The sequence below is a fragment of the Acromyrmex echinatior genome, chromosome 7 (genome assembly GCF_024713525.1).
Source record: "Acromyrmex echinatior isolate Ae372 chromosome 7, ASM2471352v2, whole genome shotgun sequence".
In the NCBI taxonomy this organism is placed as follows: domain Eukaryota; kingdom Metazoa; phylum Arthropoda; class Insecta; order Hymenoptera; family Formicidae; genus Acromyrmex; species Acromyrmex echinatior.
The window spans coordinates 12,434,075-12,456,105 of NC_141858.1; the positions used below are offsets into that span (position 1 = coordinate 12,434,075).

Here is a 22,031-nt window from a genome sequence, read left to right on the forward strand (position 1 = left end):
GAAGACTATAGCTGAGATAAATTTCTCTCATAATTTCTATAAATCTCAACATTACAAATAAAATATGAAGAATATTTCAATAGTACAAGGTGTGAAATAAAATATACGTGTGTATTATATATATATATGTGTGTGTTTGCATCTAAAAATTTCGGCTATTAAATCTGAAATATTAATAATTATATGTACAATTAACACTACTAAATATTGTATTATATAATTAACAGTAGTATTAATTAATAGAGGAAGATCACCTTTGTGAAATAAATAGCATTGTGAAATAAATATGTTATTATTCATTATTGCAATTAAAGTTATTATTTTATCTTCAATTATTTTTAATGATATATAATTTTTATGATATATAATATTTTTTCACATTTTAAAAATGATTATTATAAAGATTAATTATGTGGCTGTTAAACATACTATAAGCTAAAAAACACTGAAACACTTCTTTCATTATCTCACGTCGTTGTTTTCAGGCCGATTCGAAAATTTTCCGTGTCATTGTCAAATGTCCTGGCATCTCTACATTAATGCGAAATCCATGTTATCTGCAAAGCAATGGCAGACTCTTCCCGACGAAAATAGTACGAAAAGTATACATTGCAGTCTTTTTATCATTCTCTCGCTAGATCTAATGTGTTTAGGTTTTCAATCATTCCTTCGCGAGTCGTAACTGAAGTCATCATGAAATGCAATTAACTTTGGAGAAGAAAAAAGATTTCTCGAGAATATAATATTTCACGGAAAAAATCCTTCATATCTCCATCTATAAGTCGTTTTTCACAAAACTATAACAATTTATTAATTCTAACATTTTTTTATTAGAAGGTAGTTATACATAATAAATATTTATAGCCTTTTCCAAAAGTTTCATTATAAAACATAATATTGTGACTGTATTTTTTTTATGTTTATTATTTATGCGTTTCAAGACTGAAAAAGATTTTGGCTTGTAGTTTGCAGAATTCGATGTACATAAATTTACACTGAAATATTTAAGATTTATCATGATTGAAAATACGATTATTTAATTTAGTTATTCTCTTCATTTATTCTCGTTTAGATTTAATTTTCAATTATAATTATCTACATTTATTCTTATTATTTTCATTGGATAAGCAAACATAACATAATTTTTGACCCATAATTCTACTGCGTATATATTCTTTTTCTATTTATAATAAGCTAATATTTTAGTTGCAAAAAATAGCTATTCAAATAAATAACGATTGTAAATAATATAAAACCATTTATATTTATTGTGTTAGTAGAACGTTAGAATATAATGTACAATAATATACGCTCGTGCAACTAATTTTAATCGATAACAGAAATAATACCTTTTTCTGGAAAAAGTATTGAAATAGATAGAAATTTTAAATTTTGTTACAAAGATACATATTAGGTGTTGGAATTAATTCGTAGCGTTTTACAAGTGATGGGAAGTACTTTCATTAATGTATTTTTTAATGTTCATGTGAAATAAATAACATTCTTTCATTAAAAACGCTACGAATTAATTCCAACACCTAATAATATCTAAACATAGTCGTGATTAAAGTACGATTTCGTTCAATATTCTCACTCTGTGAAAAGTTTCTCACTCAAAAGATCTCACTTTAGAAAAAAAATTTATTTTTAAATAGACTAAAGCTGTAATTAAAATAATAAAAATATTTAGTAGTTTTAATCATTCCATTGCCTTACTAGAAAATTACATGAAACATTTATTTAAAACATTGTCATTCTAATTGGAATTATAGAGAAATTTAGCTCACTGTAAGTAAAGGGAAGACATATATGTACAATAATATTTTCTCGCGAATTTTATTCAATGTGTCATAAAAAGAACGTGTTGGTAACACGTTCGAGGAATGTGACAATTGTGAGGAATGACGTAGGAAGACAATGAGGACGTTTGCTCATCGGAAATGTAGAGTTAAAATTTGCTTTTAACTCACACAGTTGAGAGCGAGCGACGGGAAAGATATATACTCAGTCAAAAGAACTTTTCTTCTCAAGCAAATTAGGGTAGCGTCGCGTCAAAGCGGCATATATTTTTTAAAGTATTTTAAAATACTTTATCTTACCGTCATTTCAAAGTAATTGCTTTAGAAATACAAGTTCCGAACTTTTGCCACTTGCGAAGCCATGGCTCAGCACTTTGTAAGTACGGAGTATTTCACAAATTAACTTGCTACGTAGTACAGACTTTCTAATAAATCAAGATTGAATCTTATATAGGATGTCTGAGAATCACCAAACGTTTTATAGACAATTCCACGATACTCATTAAAAATTTATTAAAAATATGCAATTATAATCATTTAACTATAATTATTTAACAATTAACATTAAACCCTATTAATGTAAGATTTAGATTCTGTCTTCTCTTATAGAAATTTAATACTGAAAAGAAGTAATTAATTTCTTATTTTGAATATTAAAAGTATTGAATAATATTACTTTTAATACTCAATTTAAAACAATTTTATTTATCAATTCATTTTCGGTGTTAAAAAAATCTGTAAAAATTATTTTGTCCCGTTCATGGTCTAGAAAACAAGTTTAAATTTATTCAACAGTATTATATATAAAAATCAATTATAATAATGTATATTAGAAATTGAATAAATGAAAAAAATTAAAATATTATATTCTTGAAATTTAAATTTGCCTACACGAAAGATAAATTAATAACAGAATTTATAAGTATAATTTCTTAGAGCTACTTTACATTACTCTTTATATCAAACGAAAATTAAGAATGTTTATTTTAAGAATGTTTATATTTATTTTTAATTCCATTTTATGCAACATATGTTAAACGTATAGAGATAGCAAATGCTAAAAACTAAAGATGATAATACCCACTGACCATTTCAATACGATCAAATAAATTATCCTTCCTAACAGAATCTGATATATCCGTTGAGATTGCATTTCTGCTTTCGCATCGGACCAATTAATTTTCTGTCAATGCAAACAAATTGTATTTCTATCGGTTAGTTATTACTGTTATTTTTCGTTTAAAAAGTATGAATTCGTTAGAAAACACATTAATATCCATTTAATCGATAAATATATACACAAATGTAGTATTTTTTTTTTATGAAAGCATAGGAAGTTTCCTTATAGAAGTTTCCTAATATTTTGGGCATATTCCGATTTTCAAAATAAAGCTTGAGAGAGAATTCCAATGGTAATGATATCTTGAATATATTCAGATTTTAATACGTACTTAATATATTAATGTAACGAATATATTACAAATAAAATACAAAATTTCTCTAATGTACTTAATATTTAATATCATACTTAATTCATAAAAATAAACGTTCCATAAAAATGCAGTACAAAAATTACATTGCATTTTCTTTTTATTTATTAATTACTTGACATTAATATATAATCTGGTAATAAGTCTCCAATATCATACAATATTCATTCACACACATACCGTTTTTTTTTTCAATTCTTCCTTTTCATACACTTTCAACAAGTACAAACTTCTCATTCATTGTCAGTAACATACAGTTGCCAATTCGTTAAATGATGCTCACAATCTGAGCGAGCTTCTTCCTAGTAAAGTAATTGTGACGAATAGCAAAAATTGCAATTTCTCATTTCAAAATTGAGAAGCATTTACAAATAGTTAAAGCAAAAAAAAAAAAAGAAATTATATTCATATAATTCTAGCGCGATACTTGCATGAGATAAATAAAAGGCATAAAAATCAACGAAAGAAAATTTATATCTATTATCTTTAATTTAAAAAATCACGATATTCAAGTTTGAAAAATATGACGTAATTATATAAATATAAATATCGATCGTGCCTTGTAATACGCAATTTCTTTTACACTTTTGCGTTAAACCGAGCGAGTACATACGGAACACATAATATAGTTTCAGTCTGTATATTATTTATGCGCCTAGGGACGAAGAATGGGAGTGGAAATGGAAGTAACATGCTCTGAATAAGCTCCGATTAAGCTCGCTGTATTCAGCTTTGTCGTTCATACACGCATTGCACACACCCCAAAAGTTGCATGCCACTGACACTATGAACACAACCAAAACTTGCCTTCCTTCTTCTCTCTCTCTCTCTCTCTCTCTCTCTCTCTCTCTCTCTCTTTTTCTGTACAATGAAAACTATATCACTAACATGGTATGTTGTTCCCAAAATGAGGCAATTCCTGCGATTGCATAATGTGAATGGTCGGCATAATCCAAGATTATATGATTATAGCGACACGCATAAGAAATTGAGCTGCGAATACTGCGTTTTTTCAGACGATACAGTTTGCGATTCGAAGATCAAAGAGCTGATTTTCTTAAGTAAATCAGATCTGAATTTTGTAAAAAGTCTATTTTATTGTAATCAAGATTGTGCAAATTATTTTGGTAATGGAAATTTTAGATACTTTGAAAATAAGCTCCTCAATGCGACGGTAAGAGTCTTTCAAATGCTGAAAAGAGGATAGTCATCGCTATCAAACGTTCACTTTGTCTGAGCTATATACGATGCTCCAAACTTGATCGTTCTTACTTTTACACTGAGAGAAGTATTTGATTATGATTAGTAAAATAATTATAATTAGCAGCTTATAATTTTATTTTTATAGTTATTACGGTTGCAATGTTAATAATAATAACATTAGTTTACAAATTTTGAATAATTTGCGATCAAGTAATCTTTTTTTAATGTTTTCTTTTTAATATATTTCAAGTGCTAAGTTCGAATTTGCCGCTAAAGAAATTTCATTAGATTAGTTTTTAGATACATCTAAAAAAATCGAATAAAATTGATGGAAATATTTTGATGGCAGATTCAGACTTAGTATCAAAAATTATCTTAGAAACAATCTTCATACTATATGTTGCAAAAAATCTTGTAAACTAGTGTAATTATAATTTTGTTATACCAAAAAATATATAGAGGTCCAAAAATTGTGGCTTAAAATATTATAGCAAAATAGTTCTAAAAAAAAATTTAAAAAATTAAATTTTTATTTTAAGCAATAGCTTTAGATGGCTTGTGATTTGTAAGTGTACTGAAGTGCGCGTTTACTAAACTATCGCACGCGCGACTCCTAGACAAGTGGCCGTCTATAATGGCTATATAAATCTCTTATTGTCTCAAAAGTTACTGTTTAAAATAAAAATTTATCAATAATTGTTTCATTTAATTTTTCTACAATTAAGCTTCTTGCTATAGTATTTTGAGTTGCAAATTTTAGGAGTTGGTACAAAAATGATATTAAATTATAGTAATTATACCATTTTACTTCTCCCAGTATAATATGTATAAATTCTTCAGTAAATCCGAATAAACAGTATGTCGATGCGCGTAGCAATGCAACGCTTCGTTCATTTCTCGTTAAACTAAATAAACTACGAGTCAAAATAGACCCTCTAAAAAGATCCCGCAGGCGCTCGCGCACCTCCCTGAGAAGGATTCTGCCAGCTCCTGTCCTGGAATACCCTGTAAAGAATCACTTCGCGATCTACTGCCGTCGCGCGGACGACAGTAGTTTATTAAGTTCTCTTGCCGTATAAAGTATTGTGCCGAGTGATGGTCTGCCGAGTAGTGGATAGGCTGTCCTGCACAGAGTTTAGTCGGACGACCGAGTTCTGTGGTACATGGGTAACACCATTCTCGTGACGGTTGTGGTCAGAACTGGCACACACCATCGCCAGGGCACCACCGTTGTTCCTCGACCCTCTGCAGTGCAGTAGTTCCCGCATACCCTTGCGAAAGTTGCGCGATAGAAAAGCATACAGCAACGGATTCAGGCAGGAGTTCATATACGAGATGAGGAAGGTCGACACGGTCAGCAAAGTGCTGAAGTCCGACGCGTGATCGTAGTTTGGGCCCCAGTGTCGCCAGAGGATACGCGCTTGCTGAGGCAGGTTGCACACGGCGAACATCATCACCACTGCGATCAACATTCTGGAAAATAGTGGTGAGACGTTGATGGTTGGCCCCGAGCGCTGTTTTGAATTTAGAGACTTCTAATACGTCCTTAGGATCGAATGACAATAGATGACAGTCAATAGTGACATAAAATCGTTGATAACACGATCCCTTTGAAAGATTTCTTAAAACTTTTTCTACGTAATATTAATGATAAAGAAATGCGCACTAGGAAAAAAATTGCCTTCAGTAAGGCAGGCATTTTTTAATAAAAATAAAATTTTTGTTTATAATTAAAAATTCAGTTTCTGTTCACTGCACTTTTCAGCTTTGTAAATAACGTAAATATTTATTCATACTAATAAAACAATTCAATTTGTTATCAGTTGATTATTATTATAATATGTATTTATCAAATATTGCCTCAATACGCTAAATAAAATATACGGTAGCTGTTATCAGATTTTTTTGGCAGATATGTAGGCGGATATATTAAATTATTGTATTCGATTAAATTGCAATTAAATTGCAAACGCATTAAATGACGAAATGAATGTAATATAATAATATTTGCCCATTATTAGCAAATATACATTTACACTTTGTTATTATATATAGACATAAATATATATGTCTTGAAAATCTTTTGGTGTCTACAAAATTAATTAATATTCAAAAGCGTTAATAAGCAAATGAAATTATAATTTAATTATCATTAACTGTCTCACCGCCGAATCCTCGGACGCAATTGCTCCAACGGATATTAATTTCAGCGAGACGGAAATTGAAGACACTATTACCTACGTGACCTGGAAATAGACATACCTGATAACGCCGCGTCGTGCCTTCAGTACGTTTCTGCTGGACGTGTGTACATGGTGTATTCGACCATTTTTCGTCCTGGCGACTAGGCCAGGTCCTCCGAGGGTCGCGCTGCTCCTCCAGAGACCTATGGCGATCCTTGTGTAGAGGCAGCACATGAGGAAGAGCGGCAGAAGATAGAGCAAGACGAGATTCACCACGTCTAGAACGTTCTTGTTGTGCTTCTTGATATTGGCTATGCAGATAATGTCGACGTCGCCGCTGTTGAGACGATTGCTGATGGTCTCAACGTAGAAAAATCTGGGCGAGGCGTACACGGCAGCCAGGATCCATACTACACCTATCACCATTCTAAGGCGTCTCCTGGTCAACATGGACCGACACTTGATAGGATGGACGATGGCTAGGTAACGCTCGGTGCATACTACTACGAGGATCAGTATGCTGGCGGTGTACGAGAGCGCGTGCACGAACATATACACCTTGCAGAGGAAGTCACCCAGCTGCCAGCTGTTCATCAAGTAATTGGTGAGTGTTTGGTAGACGCAGAATATGCCCACGCAAAAGTCCGCCACCGCCAGATTCGCCAGGAAGAAGTTCGTGATGCTGCGCAACCGACGGGAGAATGTTACCACGAAAATCACCATCAAGTTACCTAGAACATAGAAACGTTAAAATTATTAAAACTTGACATTTGAACTTATTGCTAGAAAATAAATTCAAAAATAGTAGATATGTGATTCACATTTCGTATATCACGTTTGGATTTAAAGAGAAAATATTGGCCATCGCGTCTCACCATATCCTCGCCTTTTTTTATGGAATGCCTTCATTCTTTATTTTTGTACTCAAAATCGTTACAAAAACAAGCATTTTCGATGTTGCTCCGATTAAAAAAGCGCATGTCACGAGAACTGCATAAAATGCAGAAAACGAAATGGAGTTGAAATGGAACGTTGTCGCTATTTTGATATGCCTAACACGAACGAATATTCCACACACGTTATTTTCTAAAGAAGAGGCTTACTTGTAAAAGCGTAACATTGATAATAAAATTTATTGCAACTGCATCGCAATAAATTAAAGATTTACCATATATTTTTTTATTTGCAGAGGTCTTTTTACCAGCAATAATTCGCACGTCAATATATTTTCCGCGTAAATGATGGACGTTTGAAACTCCGCTTCTTAAGTCGTTATATCGTCGAGGAGTGATAATAGTGATTTGCCAACTCGAGTTTGAGGAAACTAAGAGATCGCGGTCTCATAGCTTATTATAGAGAGGCGAAGAACAACTCGAGTGAAAAGTTTTGGCGATCCATTAAAGTTGAAAATTATATACCGGTCGCGACAAAAAGGATTTCGTTTCAACTTCCATATTCTGCTAGTTGTCTTTCTTTCCTTCTTCCATAATCACTTTAATCCATCTTATTTTTCGCTCTAAAGATTCTCTCGTGAAATTCTATTCGTAGGACAAAACGGCATAAGACAATAAATCTGCAATGATTCGACGAATGATCGAGAAATTTAAGATGTTGGTTATCGTCGAGTGATTTGCGGCGATTAATCCAATGCAAGTCTTCTTTTCCGAATCGTAAATCCACGTTCGCGGAATTTGTGTCCTACGCTCGTGATTGATTTAGTCGATAACGAGTCATTTGTATTGGAACATTTTAATTTTAAATCCATATTGAATTAATTGTTATTTGGCGTGATTGCTTGGATTTACGTATCAATTATCTCGCAAAAACAACAATTTTGTTCAATTTAAACCATTTAAAAAGTTGACTTAATTAACACTTTTACGGTCTGTCGATGGTAATACTATTGTATTGTATAAGAAATAAGAACATCTATTTTATCAGCATATATATATCTCTATTATTATTGCATGCAACTGTTATAGATAAAAATATGAGCAAAATGTTGCTTGGCAAGACAAAAACAATTATATGCATGACTAACAGTATAATGTAATGTAAAAAACAGCGTAATGATGTTTTGGCTGCATATTATCAGTTAAAAATACTGGCCAAAATCAGCCAAAAAGGCCAACATCAGTCAACATCAGTAAAAAATTTTTGTCGTAAATATGCACTGAAATCATTTGTAAAAACAAAACAAGTTATTTGACTTTTAACGGCTTACGTAGCGTAATTATTATATTTTGCTGCAGTTTTTGGTAAACAATTTTTAAACGAGTGGATTCAAATAAATTTCTGCACGAATATTTATTAAAGCTTTATTAGTATTATACATATAAAAATTTGATTTAATTCGTAATGCTACTTCTTCTTCATCATTTGCAAATAATTATGCCATTTTACATATAAGAATCAAGGTAAAATTAAATAACTTTTAAACCAATAAGAAATTATGCTCAAATTTTAAACAGATACACTCAAAAAAGTGATCTTGCAGTTAGAGCGAAAATTATCTAAGTACGAAAAATAGCTAAAATAGATAAATTTCTAGCAAGTACTGCAATATTGGATATATATTGCATCTAATCATATAGATGAAAGAGATAGAATTTAGATTTGTGCTATAAATTCTATGCGTATGATACATAATATTTTATCAGATATAAAAAAACAGTTATAATTCTAGCTGAAGCAGCAAAATATTTTTTTGCGTATTTATGTACATTTTTTGTATTTTTGCCATTGTTTATTACAGTCAGATGCAATTATATAATGTATACGCGGTCTGTAAGGTAATAATATTTCTTAAAAAGATTGATTATAACTAATATTTAACACTTTGTCAAGTTTCGGAATTGTGTTTAATAATCGAGTCCATTACATTTTATTGTTTTTAAATATTTTAATATAATTTATGTTGTTTCTTTAATATCTTAAATGTTTAGTAAAATCATTCTAATTCGAATAAATATAATTGTCAGCCGTAAATGAGTGACGAGATCCTTGCTAATTTTACATACCGTTCAAATATCCGTAGCGTGGCAATCAAATTAATATAATTTACATTAGCAGAAAATTCGTTTTAAAGATTTATCGTTTAAAAAGAGCAAAATGTTCAGTACGTCGATAAAACGGTGATCGCACCGAGAATGACGAATTATCTTCATGATCGCACATTTGCTCGCGAGATTTTCTGAATGACGCTTGTAAACCGCGCTGAAAAATTATTGTCGAGCATTTTCCCTCCAAACGATAAACGAATTTAATTTTGCGAAGATCTTAAAGGTCGACTTGGCATACTGGCATTCATCGCTCTGTCAATTTTTTTTTCATCATATAAGAACTGCAGTTTTATTCTGACGTAAGACCTAAGCTCAATGGCTTTTATTGAAAAACATTTTTTTCTTTTGTTAAATTCCTCTTATTATTACGATCGACGGAGACGCATTGATCCAGATTAGGAAGTAATTATGAAAATTCTTAGTCGCGATTCATTGAGCATTCTTCTTGAAGTGTCCTCAATTCCCCGTCTTTCAATGCATTCTTTGATTTTCTCGGGACTGATAAGTATTTTTAATGAAAATATGCGATAACTTGTTCCTTGACTTTGGCAAAGATTAATTTTTCTTTAAAAAATATGTTAAGACGCCCATAATTTTTCAGCTTCTTCGCTAAAGCAAGTTTCAAAGCGCTTTGAAAAAAGTCGGTTTTGTGAATGAGACGCGTATTTGTCTCTCATTTGGCGTGTCCAGAGACACATCAGTGCGTCGTCACGTTTCCGAAAATCTACGGATCAATAGCACAGGTTGGTAAAATTAATTACGCGAAGGAAAGAGAAGTGAGAAATTTGTTTTTCAAAAAGACCGCTTTGCTTGCGAAGGGACTGGAGTGGCGCGTGTGAAAATTAATCTTTCAGTACGTGGCTTAGCGCAGCGCCCATCGAATATAAAAATGCGATTATATCCTTATAAATTTGCACCTAAAAGACGAGAGAAGATCCTTAATTGAAAAATTATTTCAATATACTGTCGTACAAACTGAAAAATAAGTTCTAGAAATAAATATAACGAGGTTCAGATTATTCGTGTTATGCGCATTTTTTTTCTTTAGAAGTGCCTAATTAAATAATGGTCTTTATCTTTTTTTAAATATATAGTAAAAAACATTTTGTATTTGTATTGAATTGGAACTGGTTTTTATAAAAATTATTATGCCAAATTTTTAACATATCTGAGTGTTAATTTAACATAATTGTGTTATTTGAATATTTTTTGTTAATTGACATTATACAATATTTATTAGTATTATAATAACACAATTTATGAATAAATTAACAAATAGAAATAATATATTTTAAAACAAAAATTTAAAAATAAATGAATAAAATGTATTAATTTGACATATTAGAAACGTTAATTTTATTGTTGAAAAAAAAATTGTTTACAAATTATATCAATGTTAAATTTTGTATGTTAATTTTTTACATAATATTTGTGTTATTTTTTAATATATTCATCTTGTGTTAAACATAATTTAATATAAATTTTCCAACTGTGTACTTTTTGAAGATAAACAGTATATATATATATATATATGTGTGTGTGTGTATGTGTGTGTGTGTGTGTGTGTGTGTGTGTGTGTGTGTGTGTGTGTGTGTGTGTGTGTGTGTGTGTAAGAAGTACATGTACAAGAATCACTTAATAATTTGTACTTGTAAGGATAATGAAAATTAATCTAGTTAAGAACCTATCATGTGTAGTAAATAAAGATCGGAAAATTATCATATGTTAAAAAAATTAAGAAAAGTATCGATTTCCAATGTAAATAAATTTCCTGATGAGGTAAAAGACGGATTCGTGACGGATTGAAAATATACAGATACGTTACGGAAATAGCGAGATTACAAACTCAATAACGAACATTTTACAACATCACGTGCTCCCGTAATATGTATTTGTCGGTTATATTCTCACGTCGGACAAGGTCGAGTGACCGACAATCAGAAATAAGGACGTAAGTTGACGTCGCAAGGGAAATTAATCGACCTCCAAGTATCATACTAGAGACGTCAATTCACGGCTGATATTATGCGAAATCTGAAAGGAATTATTTAGGTAAATCCGTGCGTGAAATTCCAATTATTACGTGAGCTAAGATGTCATTTGATTTTGCTGGTGAATTGGACAATATGGCAATCATGAAATAAAACAAATCTTCTCGTGAGAAGAAAAAAAAATAGTTTGAGAAATACAGTGGATTAGATGATTCGAAACTATGCTATCAAGTTTGCAAATAAATTTTTTAACGTATTTGATTTTGTGCGATCTTAATTTTTTATGTTAAATATTATAATATTAAGTATAAAATTTAAATTTTTATTGATACAAATATAAAATTAAAATAGAATAAGATTTTATTATTCATATTAATCAATAAAAACTTACAAAAAATTTTTTATTTTTCATTGCTTACAATTAAAAAATTTATGTTTCGATATTTTATTAAGAAAATACTTTATAAATCATTTTATTTGTATATCAATATTTAATATAGTTTATAATTTAAAATTATAAATTCTATTATACATACGATTAAAAAACAGAGACTGCTGCAACGAATGTGGAATTTCGAAAATTAATATTGTATAAATATTAATTTTCATGGAATCATCACTCACGTCCCATCATACAGATATTTTCCTCATTATTATTACGCAACATGACTGTTACTCTAGGAATTTATGTCGCACATTTTTCGGCTCGCAACTTTCAACGTAATTTATTGACGTTACATGACAAAGAATTCCAGAGTTTTTCTTTCGATCTGTTTTATTTAGTTAACTCGTCAAAGTCTTTGAACTTCCTGGTACTTTCAAGAATCAAGAAAAAAGAAAGAAGAATGATGAAGTGTTCTTACAATATGATTTATTATTTCCGATCATTTGTTCAAAATAATTTTTGAAATATATGCTAAGATCTTCAATTGTATTTTTGTCAAACAAATTAAATAAAAATCTCTTATTAAATTTGATGTTCAGGAACACTCAATATACAATAATAGTATGTGTGTTATTTATGCATAGATTTTGTTGACAAAAGACTGCCTGGATAAACGAAGGATGTTGGTAATTTTTTATTCAATATAAGGAATTTTATCAATGAATTAATGGCAATCGGCTTACCAATGAATATTTATATGCAGTTAGGAAATGCGTTATATTACGCCACATGCTTTAGATTCACTTTTTATTATTATATAATGTATTCTTTTTTGTTAAAATTTTGCAACAAACTTTGCCCTCGCTCTATTACGTGCCGTACCACTTTTAGCATCTATTATATAGAGGATAATAATCGCAACATTATCAAGTCGGTTTTGACGTTCTAATTTTAATATAAAACAGAAGCGAGATAGTTGCATTCGTGGGGCAAAAGTTCAAAAGATTAACGATCTAACTTTTATGAATAATTAACCGTTGCATTCTGCATATATGCTGTTTAAATCAGGATAAAATAGATAATTCAGAGTGAAGTCGTATTAAATTCAAAATTATTTCAATTTGAAAGAACGATGTGTAAAATGGGTCTTTGGGCTGAAAAGTGTAACATAAGCTAAATACATTTTACGTTTCTATGGGTCACTGAATATGATAATAGCACTTTTATTCATTCAAATTTATAGGAAATATATACTACAGTTTATAAGTTCGGGAACATCTATAATTTTCTCACAAAAAATTCAGTTACATAAAAATCCTTAAAAATTAAAAAAAATTGAATCGAGAACATTATATAAAAAATTTTCCTTTCTTTTCTTTTCTCTGTAAACTCTTGAACTTTAAAATTAAAAAAGTATTTTGTAAAAGTGAGTTCTTATACAAGAAATTTGATATTATTATAAAAAATTATCGCATTAATTAGAAAAAATTATGTTAAATCTTAAAAAGTTTACATTAAAATACTTTTTTATTTTTGTTAATTTTTGTTCAACGATGTTTAATCAAGCTACAGAATTTCAAAGTAAAGCAAAAATATTTAAAAAATATCAATTTTCAATTTTATGTAATTTAGGAATAAAATATCATAGAGAAACTAAATATCATAGAAAAACGAAATTCGATATCATTGAGAAAAGTTTTATCTTTCCTTTTTAAAATGCGTTTTTGTAAACTTCTCTATTTTTTTATTTAACGAAATATTTAATGAGATTATGAACGATATATGTAGATTTCTTTGTCCTAATTAATCACTTTAAAATATTAGCGATAAACGGACCGCAGTTACATACATTACGGTTTTTAGTATTCAGACTATTTTGTAAAAACGAGGGTAAACTTCAAAATATAGATCGTTAATGTTGTTTCTCCAAGTATTTAGAACTCTGTGACGTGCATGGTGTATATTTGACTTACACATGTTTTGCCTTCGTGTTTGTGTATTAATCCAAACAGTGTTAAACATCGATTCGAATTCACGGTAAGTGGAATTTTGTTGCGAGACAGTTCGACGTCATGCATGTTTAAATCGATCTTTTAAGTGGATTCAGTCGCAAATGAAGGTCTTGTTCGCAACAAGGTTTACGTACGCGAGCTACAGATATATCCACTTACTCGTCCAACAAAGTTTGCTTCAATTTGTTTGTTGAGGACAAAGCCTTAATTAAGCTGAATATTTCAAGGAAGAAACGAGTAAGAAAGAGGATCATAGAAGATAATTAACATTATATTTTAGAGATATTTGAATTTGATCATAATTCGATTTAACTGTCAAAAGATGCAAGGAAATTTATGATAATCCAATGTGATTTCTCACTGGTATTTGAAATCTGTTAAATCAAATCCTTTTTTATATTAATCCTGAAAATTTATGTTATAGCGGTACAATTTTATGAATTATGATTAATAAACAGATATTTGCTTTTCATTCTTTAACATCGATGATTTAAATCATTACTATGTTCACATTTTTTATATAATTAAATTTGAATTATATCATTAATAAAAATTAAATAATTAATTAAATAATTATTAATAGTAGTTTTTATTTTAATCCATCGACTAAATTCTTTAAAAAATTAAATGTTTATATGATGGGAGAAATTAACTGTTTGACGCAAAACTTGAGTATATCATAAAATAAAGATATACTAATAATACAGTTAATTAAATCTTGATGTAAAATATGATAAGAAAATGTATGTCATGAAATTCCCAACGTTGAAAAACAAAGTTATTTTACGAAATGTGATATAATACATTTATATACTCGATTTTATTGCAAACACATGTATGCATTCTATTTTCAGGAGCTTCTGTTTCAGAAATATACGAAAAGATTTAAAATATATTACAATTTCATTTCAAATATTTCGTTTTTCGAACAGAAGATTCGATTTGAAAGATCTTAAAGAAATTGTGCGGTAAAACTAAGGAGATCATTATTGTTATCACACAGACGATATTTCAACGCTCGGAAAACTTCCCAAGAAGCATTTTCTTATCGTATTTTATGCCGAGACTTTTACTTTCCAATGGTTCTTTCCGTCACGTCGCGTCAGCTTGTATGTACGCAATTTAGATCCGCGAAAAAGCTTTGAACATCCTTCCGTTCGATAACATCTTCTCATTCTTCCTTACGTTCTTCTAGAAGCGTCGCGAGAAATTTATTTATTCACGTATCTCTGCGAGAACACGCAGCTGTTAAGGCGAATATATCGACCTCGCGGTTTATTATGTTTCGAAAAAAACATAACATATAAAAAACGGAGCTTCTTTAGTGAAAAATGTAATAATTTGATACAGTAATGAAAAGACAATAGAAAAGACATGAGGAAAAATAAAAGCTAACTCTCTTTTTTTATCTTGCTTATTCTTAATTACTTAAATAAGATACCTATTATTATTCTATTTTATTCTATAGAAACTTCTTGGATAAATATAAACTTATATGTCTAATACTTGTTAAATAAAAGATACTTGTTATCCCAACGTTAATCCTTTGCAACTAATGGAGTTTATAAAATACTATCAAGCATTAATCTCGCAATTTCTATTCTGCTTATTCTACAAAATGTCGATAAGGGACAAACAAATATATTGTCGCAATTTATCAATAGGATAATATCAGTGGAAAGACAATACTCCTGTACCAACATGAAGTTACACGATGCGTCGTAATAAATTATGCAAAAATTCATTCAACCTCAAGTTTATGTATTTAAATTGTATTTACATAAAAAGAATTGAATAAAACATACATAATTATACTAAATTGCATAAAAGCTTTGTGTCTCTATATCATTGTATAATCTTAATTGTTTTGTACTGACTGCTTTTTCATCACACAAGAACTTTGCATTGTAATCCGCGAGGTACATGCAAATGAAACAGACACTTTATAACGGATATAATGAAGTAATAAAAATTCTGTAAACATTAAAAGAACTTCATTAAAAGTGTCGAAGTACGATATATTACCTATACCCTTTTAAAATTAACATTTTAAACTCTTTTTAGTTTGTTCTATATATTACTAAAAACCTTGACCTTTAATTGATCCTCTTACGATCGATTGATTTGATTTATATTTTGTCTTAGTGAAACTAAGCTTTTTGACTATCTACCAAAAATAAAATTTGGGAAAGTTAAGTCATTTATGAGAAATCTTACAAACGGACAATCAAACGAACGGACGGATGGACTAACACTAAAATTGTAAAACAGTTTGCTACGCTATATTATTTAATAATTGCGATATAATTTATATCGCACTTAATTTAGTATATCAATCTTTTGATTCAAAATCGTCTCTTCTAGAAAATATGTTGAAGGAAATTACAAACTTTAAATTTGTAATATTGAACATTTTTTTCAAGTAATCATCAAATTAGATATTTGTTCAAGTCTCTCTTATATTCAAAAAGAAACCAATTTTTATTATTTGTGCTTCACAATTTATTGCCAAAATATCTTTAATTTTTCAGTCGTAATTTAAAAGCAATCGTTTTCATTAATTAAAAGAAAATCAATTTCGAATTAATTAGGAATTTCTAGATAAAAGATGATTCATTATTCTGAGATATTTAACTGAATATAAAATAAACATTTATATATAATATTAAACATTGTAATGTTCTACGTATGTATTAATGGAAAAAGGAAAAGTTTAAACAAGCTTTAACATGATTTCGTTATGTTATAACTAAATTCGCGTTCTACAAATTTATCCAAACAATATTTGAGCATACCTTCGAATTCTGTATGTCAATAATTCTCTGAATTGTTAGAGGAACGGGCTTGTGCAATTAATCTAGTAGCCTACAACATATATGTATACGTATATAAAGCACTGTTGCCTATGAATTTTGCAGCTAGTTCCAACGCATAATTTCAGAGAAAACTACGGATGTTTAAATAAATCTCAAGAGAAAGAGAGAGAGAGAGAGAGAGAGAGAGAGAGAGAGAGAGAGAGAGAGAGAGAAGGGGAGGGATGCACTTAATATTTTCATCGCATTTCACCGCAAACGATGTATTTGCCGAGTCGGGATATGAAACCACGACCATAGTTTGAGAGTATTTAAATGTGTGCATTGTCAACACCACATTGTCGATTACACTTCCAAGCTATAATTCATTTATAAGTCATTTATTGTTATTTCGACATTAGAATTACGATAATACTGCTCGCTATCCGAACTGTTTAATAAAAAAATGATTTTTTTCGAACATAAAAATAACTTGTTTTCCATAGTTTTTTAGCCATTGAATACAATTCTGTTTATCAAATTACTATATAAGTATATTTGTATATATTTTTAAAATTCTTTTTGAGTTTATTTTAAACAGATTACGCTAATTTATAAAAGACTTAAAAAGATGAACCTTTTTTCATTCAAATGAATCAGTTTCGCTATCAAAGGAGCTATTCTGTGCACATGTTGCGCAGTTTTTTTTTAAGTTTAAATATCATACAAAATACAATATCTGTACAACAATACATAACGACACCAACTATCGGCAGACGTATAAAGAATAGCATCCCTCATTCAGGAGTGTTATTCTATATATGTAGCCCCATTTTTCACCACGCGCAACCAAGTGATAGCAAGCGAATGCGTTTCGATATTCACTGCTAATGATGAAACTATGCAATATACGTTACGTGCGTTATAGATTTTCAGCACTGGCAGTAAATATCGGAATCATCAGAATCACCCAGAATCTGGCAGTTGGGCCCTGAGCATAGCGGAATTAATAAGCATTCTCGTGGATACGCAGTAGGAGAATGAATTTAGGTAATAAACATTTGATTGATTATTTCCAGTAATCGCCATTATTGTCATTATGTGCAATGTTTCACTTTATTAATATTCTTTATTAAAACTCCACCATGGCTCTGAGTATAAAATATTCTTATTAAATTAGGATTCAATTAATAGTACTCTTCTCAGCTTTCACAAAACGCTGCAAAATTTATCGTTATCTAGCTGCGACACAAATCAATGTCCGTATGTTTTTGAAATTATTTTACGATATTACTGAGCAAAAATTATTTCTTTAAGGACACTTGATTAGAATGTATCTTACGCTTATAATTTTAACTTATCAATTATTATATCATTCTGAGATTGATAGAATAATATATGTATCAAATATGTAAGATATCCCAGATAGCACAAAAAGAATTCAGTTTTATATATGTCATCGATTCCGAGTTCATTTTCAGATACAAAAAGAATTCCTATCAGAACTGTTCAGAAAAATAATTTTTTTTTTGTCTAAAAATGAATTCCAAATTGATGACATAACAACTGAAAACTTCTTTCTGAATTCTTTTTAAATTCTCTATGCTATCTATTGTGAATAAGTTGTAATGAGTTATACGAAATAAGGAGGGAAAACGTGTGATTATAATCCATTCATCGAAAAATATCCAAAATACGACTAGATAACAAATTGATTATTCAGAAAATTATTTAAAAATCCGTTAAACATGACGTAATATGACTGTTGGCGTGTGATTTCAATCTTTGTTTTTACTCGACCGAGAAGGTGCGCGATTCTCCGCAAATCTTTGCATTTTTTCAAAACGCAATTATGACATGTTTTAGTTAGAAAATAGAAAGTGTCGCCGTACGTTACGATTAAGAGAATTCACGTGCGATCCGAAATTAACGAAATTCTTGCAAGTGATATGTGAGTAACATACTTTGACAACCTTTTTAAGAGGAGAAAAATGACCGGGGGGAGAAGGAAGAAGAGCAGGAAACTTAGAACAGGCATTGAGTGATGGTGAAATGATCAACTTTGGAGTGAGTGAAATATTACTTTTTATATATTTTAAGGTAACAGATCTTTGAAAATTGTGTTAGATATTGTGTTATACATCAGACAGATCTATCTAGATTCATACGTGTATGTGTTAAATTATAATAAAAAGTATTATAGATAAATATTTTATAGATCCAATGCTTTACAATGGATGAACTAAAAGAAATTGTCTGATATTTAATCTTAGAATTATTTGTTATTATTTATTAATTTATAGTGCTATTATACTTGAAAATATAAAGTTGCAATTTTGATGCAATAGATTCTACGATTAATTGCAAATATTTTTTTAATCATAATTGACAAGTCTGTTTTTAAAGAGCTGAAAGTCCTGACAATATATATATATATGTATATATATACCTAATTTTGAAATAAAACTTTTTTTTAACATGTCATAGTTGTATCTATAATATATCAAAATACATGAAAATAATCATTTTTGTAATTTTAATCAAATTTTCAAAATTGTGTGTGTATGTGTGTGTGTGTGTGTGTGTGTGTGTGTGTGTTGTATGTGTGACAAGAGAGTAATTTGATAAACGGGATTCAATATCTAAAAAACCATTATCTTTGTTCTTATGCATATTTCTTTCTTAAAATATTATTAATCAAAATAAATCTTTAAATTGATCAGGAAGCATAACTTTTATAAGAATTGTTTCTTCTATATAAAAAAGAAAATAAAACGTAAAAAGCATTTGTTATAGAAATTACGTTAGACGACAGAAACAATGGATTTTTTATAAAAAAAAATTTTTGAACAGTTCCGTTTTAGTCTATGAAAATATGTAAAACATTGTTTTTAAGTGAACAAACGTTAACATAAAACTTCAAAAATACGACGAAGTAACGAAATAAGTAACATCTACACGGTTCTTCCGAGAACTTCCGGCGTGGAAACTTCAATTTCCCAACTCTCTCAGCGACTTCACATGAAGTACGCGGTGATGATTTATCTAGGGACTGTAAAGTATTCTTCTTTCGTGTGAAAAACGTTTTATAGCGTTCAACAATGTTGGATGAATTGCCTCATACAAAATACTGTAAACAGTTTGTACCTGTTGATATATTATTGGTATTGTTTGGGATAGAGATTATTATAAAAAGATTGTTGTATAAAGGAAGTAATTTGTATTGTTATCCTGATACCACAATATTGTTGCTGTTCGATGTTTCATTTGTATATGCAGACGCTATACAATTTAAACTAATACATATACATTAATATATGAATAATAAATTTTAATTGTTGCATTTAAATTATTATATTAAATTCATATTTTTTACATGAAAAATTAATTAATAATAATTGAAATATTGTACCAATTATAAACTGATATAATTAAATATTAAAATTAATAAACATAAAATTAATTACATATTTTTCGCGTTTTCTCCTATATTCTGTAGTTTTCTTTCCTTTTATTTGAACATAATAACTGCCAGTTATCGTGTCCAGACGAGAAATATCGTACTGTTCCCTAGATATTCTCTACTGGAATTACGGCTCGGTGCCCCATTCCAGGATATATCCGCTAACGCAATCCCAGACAGACACTGGAGAATACGAATGAATTCTCTTTGTTAAATAGAACATTCCTGGCAGCTTTCGAATGCTTCAGCACCTATCTGACGACAATGATCGCATCTCGTTAATTCGGCTAGTTTCAATCGAATGCCAATAACAAAAAGGCATAAAATGTAACTAGCAAATTTGCATACTTTTGAAGACACTTATTATGAACGAATCCGTTAAACTATTCACAGAAATTAGGAAATTATGAAATTAAAAATTGTGATTTTGGAATAAAGTTATTAACTTATTATATATATGATTCATGATTATCATAGATCAGCAAAGTTAACAAAAAAAAACAACAATCGGAAATAGGATCGAAGCATGAAAAATATTTCACATTATAAAAGAATTAATAATTACAAAAAAGAAAAAATTACAAAAATTACGTATAACTTTTTTTTAAGTCGTTTTCTGTTTATTACAGAAAAATAATAAATATTACGGTTTATTAAAAATCGTTACTTCTTCTGACCAGAGAATCTTGTTTGCCTACACAAATTAATTGCCAAGTATTGTTTGTTGATATCCCATTTGCCACGTGCGACAATTCATTTGTGCAGAAAAATTATTGCCTGCAAATCGATGGCCTATAAGTACTATTACACACAAATATAAGATTAAATAGTAATTGAATTATTAATAGATTTAGATTTTTCTGTTAATTTATACTCATTAGAAAAAATAAAGTTTAATGTTTCGGAAAAAGCAATTGTTTATTATTTGGAATTCTTCTTATCTGGCTGTCAATTTATTCATTTGTAATCATTAATTGGTATCATGAGAAAGTTTTACATTATTATTCATTGTTTACATGAATTAACATGACAATAGCGATTATCTTGTCTGAAATTCGTTATCGCAAAGTCTCTATTAGTTTCTTCCCTTTTATCCCTTTAATGGTAAATTTACGCAAAACAAGCAAGAAGGTATCTGCCTGAGCGAGCAACGTTTAGCTTAATGAACTAGCCACAATCGAAGCGTTAATGCTTCATTAATTTTATGGAAAAGCATGAACACTTCCATTTTTAAATTCGAAAATGTACACGATAAAGACTGAATGGAATATTCGCATCGGATTACCGTTCTTTATACAAACGTAGATCAAAGATTAATTTATTAAAGCTACGCGATCTTTTTCCATAGACTGAATTGACCTGGTACTAATTCACGATCTTGTCAAACGATATTGTGCTTATATCTGAGAAATAAAAACCGACTTCTACGCTAAAAAGGAAAAGAAATGACAATGTGATTTAATGTCCCATACAAAAATAACAAATCAGAATTATCATGATATATTTTCCGCTTTCTCGCGCAATCTAATGATTTTTGTTAATAAAATTTCTCTTCTCCTGCCGTTAAAATTTTTATTTCTCATTGCACCGCTATTGTGTCCTTTCGATCGATCACTTTTTCATCTCGTTTACTTTCTCTGCAAAGAATAAC

At 29.5% G+C, this 22,031-nt stretch overlaps 1 protein-coding gene across 5 annotated transcripts in view; it reads right to left on the minus strand.

The window, feature by feature from the left end:
• Nucleotides 1-3,371: 3,371 nt before the first annotated feature.
• LOC105152297 (trissin receptor) overlaps nucleotides 3,372-22,031 on the minus strand; it is a 76,527-nt gene continuing 57,867 nt past the window's right edge. For all 5 annotated transcript variants that reach the window (XM_087407670.1, XM_011066489.2, XM_087407666.1 and 2 more), the window contains 2 exons: nucleotides 6,755-7,406; nucleotides 3,372-5,965 (listed from right to left, as the gene is read on the minus strand). In XM_087407670.1, coding sequence (XP_087263796.1) covers nucleotides 5,551-5,965; nucleotides 6,755-7,406 — 1,067 coding nt within the window. In that variant the 3' untranslated portion in view covers nucleotides 3,372-5,550. The remainder of the gene's footprint in view (nucleotides 5,966-6,754; nucleotides 7,407-22,031) is intronic.